Raw genomic sequence first — 6,320 nt, forward strand, 5'->3', positions numbered from 1 at the left:
TTTTCATGTGCGCTTAGTGTTTTGTTTTTTATTGTGTGACATTTTGTTTTCCCGCTCTTCTAAAGTTTGGCTCTGTGCTCAAATGGTTCACTCGCTCTCTATTCCCTATGCTAGCTTCACTCTTTGGTAATGTCAAAATAAAGGGCACTTCATGGGGAATAGTGAGTCGTATTGGGACGTACCCTTTGTGTTGAAGGGGTTCACTGATGTACAGTAAGCTTTTGCTTTGTTCTGGTCCATCCGAGAGGGCTGACAAAATCGATGATTATTATTAATTGATTCTGTTGATTTGATTCACTTAGATTAAAAACACGCTTTTGTGGCCCTCAACGACTGGAACTTTTATTCAGCTTTGTGTGTGTTTGTTTTTGTGAGCGTGATTCCAAGAGTCTTGCATTTGTGTATTTTGTTTTTGAGCGCATGTTACATGGGCTTTGCAATGAGTACACTTGGGTTTTTGTTTATTTACATTTTTTTTTACATTGGTATTTAGGAGACTTTATGAAAATAATGTTCTATGGACATCACTCCAAAACAAAGACAAAGAAAAAAAAAAAATGTGTGTTTGGCTTCTTTAGCTTTGGCTCTCGCAGTTGCGCAGTCTGAAACGACTGTCATCTGCGATAGCCTCTAGCGGTGTGTAGCTTTTAATGCGTTTGTATTGAGCCAATGCAACCTGTGATGTGATACTGATTTTCCTGTCCTCCGTTTTCCTATTCCCCTCTCTTTCTGTCTTTCTCTTTTCTTCCCTACAGTGCTGAGCTTCTGAACTGCCCCATTTTTCGAGCTCCCCAACTGCAAAACCTGTCCAGAGGCAAACACCGGGGTGACTGCAGGAATTAGAGATGGCGAAAGAGAGAAAACGAGAGATGAAAGGAGTGCTGCGCTAAACCCACTTGAAGAAAACATTGTAACGTTCATCTCTCCATTACTAATTTAAACCCCCAACATAGGTGCAATAAACATAAGATATCACGTCCTGGGAGGATGTGGAACACATTTTCTTCCTACCGGAATTGCCGTCCTTGGGAAAAGGGTGGGATTCAGCATACAAACTGTAGTATGTCCTAGCAAGACCCTTCCTGGTGGAAATGGATGCAATTTTAAAGTGATGAGAACTATTTTTGTGGGGTGTTCCACCAAGATAAATGCACCTGAAAGTGGACAACAAAACCCTCAATCCAGTCTCAGATACAAATAATGTGTGGAAAAACACCCATCATGCTCTTCAACGCTATGCAATTCAACCACACATTCACAGGCGAGTTCATCAAGCACTTCGATTGAGCAGTTTATCAGCCAAACTTTTTTCCACTCCTTTAACTTTTGGAGATCTTGCACGTGCTTCAAATGAAAATAGACAGCGGCGTCATTGGCCTGCCTCATTCCTATATCGTACAAACAGTTTCCCCATTCATCCAATTGTTCAGAGTGTCCTTCTCAGGGCCCACGGAAAGGTGACTTTGTCCGCTATGAAGAAAAGAGCGTCAGCCTCTCTCTTTTCTCTCTCTCTCTTAGTTCAGCTCTCTGCATCTCAGCATTTCTGTTCCACTGTAGATGAACTGCATGGCATGAATGAGAAAAAAAAAAAGAAAAAAAAAAAAACAGAGAGAAAGATGGTAGAGATCATGCTGAGAGGAGCAAGAGGAAACCGTAGACAGGACCGCTCTGTTTGCACAGTACAATATGGGTGACTCTGGACCAGTGGATGGGTTCACGGAGGAAAAACGCAGGTCTTTCACCTTCATGTGGGGAACACAAAATACAACATGAGTGCATGACACCCGTTGAAGGACAGAGGGGTTTTTAAGTGGACTGGATGAACTATGAACAAAAGCTGAAAAAAAAAGAGAAAATTAAAAATGCATTTTTCTCACTTTGTTTACCAGCATGACTAAACTGCATGACTTCTGCAAGCCCTGAACCCCAAATTAGAGGGCTTGGAATCACTAAACACCGAAATCAAATGGAAACAATACAAGTTTATGCTAAATGCTACTAAATTTAGAAGAAGAAAAAAAGAGAATATATTTAAAAAAGAGAGAGGCTCTATATTTTGTTTTTGAATAAAAAAGAATAATGTAAAATATATAGGATTGCAAGATTCACACAGTTTTGTTGGATAAAAGATAAACAAACCCCACTGAGTCTAGCTGAATGACGAGACAAACTCCTTTAACTACTACTGCTCCCTACATGGCTTCAAGTGACATTTCTTTTCTTCTCTTTCTCCGCCGTTTCACCCCTTACTTGAGCTCTCCTGGCTCTCTGCTCTGCCCTTCACGATCTCCCTCAGTCATGGCAGCCTCCAGCAGTGGCACGACAGCTCCTCTGGAGACCTCCGACACCTACAGGGCTCTTTTCTTTTGACGGTTATGGGTCTAAAGAGCAAGGTGGAAGGGGATTTTAAGGCTGTGGGTGAAGGTTTCTTTTTAAGTTGAGTCCCGATGGAAAGTTTTGGGTTGTTTTGCAATGTTTGTTCTTTTTATTTCATCCACATGTTGTGGGTAAATCGAAGCTTTATCCATCAAAAGTGAGCCTGAGTCCACTTAATATCAATCTAGTGAATATTAGCATTGTGTGAACTGCTGTGTCTTGAGACCCTGAGTACTTACATCACAAAGCACTATTGTCCAATCAGGAAGCCATAATGTGAGAGTAGCGCCACCATCTGAGCTCAAACGTGCTCAGGAGAACATGCTGGTTCAGATCCCTGAACATGGTTTTGTAGTTCTTAAGTTGTCTTGGTTTTGTTTAAGATGTTGACATTAGCACTTATTTCATTCTATATTTTCTGAATAATTCTGCGGGATACAGAGCTTTGCAAGGTTTTGACAAGATTTTTGTTTTTCAATCATTTAATATATATTTTCTGGATTACTAGATTTTACTATCAAAGTTTCAAAAAATGATTTGCATATGCTGAGCACCCACTAAAACCAGCCATGCCACACCAAAATGGACTTCCTTATTAACTTAGCAGCAGATTTCTGATATTAGCATTAGAATTAGCATTATCCTGTGTGAGAGGAGGACATAATTCCAACAATGTCACTTTTAAATCATAGATTACACATGTGAGCAGAACTTTCCTTGTCTTCTTTGTTTCACCAACAAGATATGAACCACGTTGTTTTCAAAAGAGTCTGGTTAGGTGTTAGAGTATGTTTACATTGATTTATGTCATTTAAAGTGTCATTTGTTGTCTTAAAATCTCATGACCATGTTCTGTCAGTATTTATCATTCAGAATCTAATGTAAGCTTAGTTTAGTAACTACCTATGCAACACCTAAGCAAGACCTTGCTCTCACACACACACACACACACACACACACACATGCCATGTGCTCAGGCCAGCTGGCTGATGTCTGTTTACCGGTGCTGTGTGTCCAAGTAGGGAAAACGACACAGATACAGCTCCATCACCACAAGAGCCAGCGTTTCTGCTGACCGTGTAGTGTTACTTCAAACGTTAGCAGCTGGCCCAAGTAGCTTGAAGGTGCGACAGATGTATGCAGCTGTAGTAGCCATGTCGCTTTCTTTAGTGGTGCACTGAACTCCCTTTCCTTCTCTGTTAACATGTCAGGCCTGTTTTACGTCCTTTGCAATGTCTTTCCTGCGTGCTTCAGGGTGCAGGAAGACACTCATGCACTTTTCGAGTTAGCATATACATTTATATGTAAGCATATACTCATCTCAGAGGGTATGTAGGATATATATGTTATCAGAACTTGTTTTATATGTGGTACTCAGTTCTAAATTGCATCTCACAAACGTTTGCTGACTGGTTAAGAAAACGTGTACCTCTCTGGTTGTTCATAAAGTCAAATTGGACGGTGTTTTGGAGCAATAATGATGGAGGGCCAGCTTTTTCTCATCGTCGCCATTAGGAATTGGGGGGACGTGTTCATCTCATCCCTAATAAGAACCCAGTGTGCCTGAAACTGTTCCCTGAATGTGTATGTAAACAGCCACATCAATTAAACACGCTCTCTCTGCAAAAGCTTCCCATGAGGGTTTGTCTTAGTGTGAATGAGACCACAACCCCTCCAGGTGGCTGACCGCTCACATACCTTTACTTGAAACCCAAATACAAAACATATCAGAGAGGAGCAGAACAAAGCCAGAATCAGTCTCCACGCTTACTCAACTTCCTGTTTGCATCCCCTGCCCCCCTCTCATCTGTTCCCTCTCCTTCTCAATTTTTGAGGAAGAAGCTTTTTTGCATCCCTTGTTCTTGTGTTTTTCTATCATATTGTTTGAATTATAATGCATGCATGGAATACAATGAGGACATAACTTGTGAATATTTGTGAATGGCCAGAATGAGGTAACCGTCTCTTTCACCTGGGCTCTCTACTCTGTGACTTCTCTCTCAGAGACATTTAGAGAGGAAGAAAGAACATATTGTTTCTGGTTTCCCTTACCCTTCTCCGTTTCTTCAAAATGTAGCCGTACCAAATATAACTTGTGGCTCTATGCTAGCCATTTCGAAAGACTCTATTAACATGTTTATATATTGTTTTCAAGATGATATTTGCGATGTCTGTGTATCTGTAGTAAATATTCATCAGAGCTTCCACAGACTCAGAGCAGAACAGATGCAGCAGTTGTGAGGGCAGATGTCAGCAAAACACCCTGCAGGAACTCAGTTTTCACTGCGTGTGTCTGTACATTTGTTATAGTATAGTTTGGCCCAATATGCACTACCTGTTTTTGTATCTTGTCCTTTTATACTTTAGTTATTTTATGTAGCTTGTTTAAAGGGGGGGAATTCATTGCACTATCACAGCTAATGGAGCTGCTGTGTCTACTGCTGAGCGCAACCCTAACCATATACCCCCAACCCCCCAGGGATAGAGAGAACGAGAGAGAGAGAGAGAGTTAGAAAGAGAGGCCAGTGAGAAAGAGAAGGTCCCTAAAAGAAATGGATGAGTTCTATGCTATTAAGATTGATGCTGGATACAATTTTATTGTCATACAAAAAAGGGAAAAAAATATCAAGAACTGTATAAAATATATTTCAATGGAATGTTTATTATTTACCTTTTATATTTTTGAAATGTATAAAGAAAAAAATTAATAAACTGTAATAATTTAACAGAGTTTGTGAAAACTGAGACTTAAAAATCGTTATATTACTAAAAGTATGAAAGTTTGAACGTGAATGCTAACCTACCTGATCAAATCTTCTCCATTAGATAGGGAAAAAAAAAAACAATTAGAAAAATGAAATCCAATTTAAAAAGAAAAAGTTATCAAAAAATCAATAAAAATGTTAAAAGCTCATGCCAAAATTTTCAACATGTGTCCTGTGTGATTCTTCAAATGTTGTGATTTCTTTATGTTACTCTGGGATTCAAGAACACATTTACAGAATAATTAGTGTGTTTACTTATTTTTATTTCTGTTTTTGTTCGTTTATTTGATGTTTTTTTTTTTTTAATTCTAGCATTTCAGAATAAATGTAATTCCTTCATTTGCTTCTTAAGCAAATGTCAAAATGATTTTTTTTAACAATAATTTTCCTAATGTGGGTTTTGGGCAAGGACTAGCCTATTTAATGCAGGACTTTTGCATTAAAGGTGCAATATGTACAAGTTTTGCAGTAAAATATCCAAAAACCACTAGACCAGTGTTATATACTTTGTTCACTTGAGTACTTACAATATCCCAAATGTTTCCAACTATTTGTAAATCGTGAGAAAATTGAAATTTTAACCAAGGCTTCGGGACGTGTGAGGAGTCGCCTATCAATGGCGTCATATCCGCGTTATCCTCGGTTTCCAGTTTTATTTTATAGAAACCATGGAAACACCAAATACGCTTTAATATATTACATGTTTTAATAGACAAGGGAACAACTGTTTTCTTACATTTATGGACAGAAATACAGCTCAACATGTTTAGTCTTATTGTTTAAATCTAATTTTCTTGATTTTTTTGCAAGCACCATGCTTTACCATGCCTCAGAGGAAAACACTATTTTGTCAAGTAGCTAACAGCATAATCAGATGCAGCTTTATTTTTATTAACAGTTATACATAATTTTCTCCATCATACAATACGATTTAAAATTAATTGCATGCCATTTATCGACACAAGCCATCCAGAATTTAATATGATATTCTAAAATCGATCTATTTTACTGCACTGTGTAACAAGTGTCTCACAGCAGCCGTCAAGCGAACGCACAGAGTAACGTTATAACATCATTTTCAACACACTCAAATGTATCTAATATGATAAACAGAGCTGCATTACCTCATTCTCTGCATTACCTCATGACCGGAAAAGCGGAAGCGGCGCTGGCGACTGT

The 6,320-nt window shown here is 38.7% G+C and overlaps 1 protein-coding gene across 7 annotated transcripts in view; it reads left to right on the plus strand.

Annotated features, from left to right (window-relative positions):
• Positions 1-5,305, plus strand: part of kcnc3a (potassium voltage-gated channel, Shaw-related subfamily, member 3a) — a 72,835-nt gene extending 67,530 nt beyond the window's left edge. For all 7 annotated transcript variants that reach the window (XM_048204958.1, XM_048204934.1, XM_048204926.1 and 4 more), the window contains one exon: positions 756-5,305. Coding sequence is in view for 1 of the 7 variants with exons in the window: in XM_048204977.1 (XP_048060934.1) it covers positions 756-769 (14 nt within the window). In the remaining 6 variants the exon portion in view is untranslated. The remainder of the gene's footprint in view (positions 1-755) is intronic.
• The last annotated feature ends 1,015 nt before the right edge of the window (positions 5,306-6,320 follow it).

The sequence above is a fragment of the Megalobrama amblycephala genome, linkage group LG1, assembly GCF_018812025.1.
Source record: "Megalobrama amblycephala isolate DHTTF-2021 linkage group LG1, ASM1881202v1, whole genome shotgun sequence".
In the NCBI taxonomy this organism is placed as follows: Eukaryota; Metazoa; Chordata; class Actinopteri; order Cypriniformes; family Xenocyprididae; genus Megalobrama; species Megalobrama amblycephala.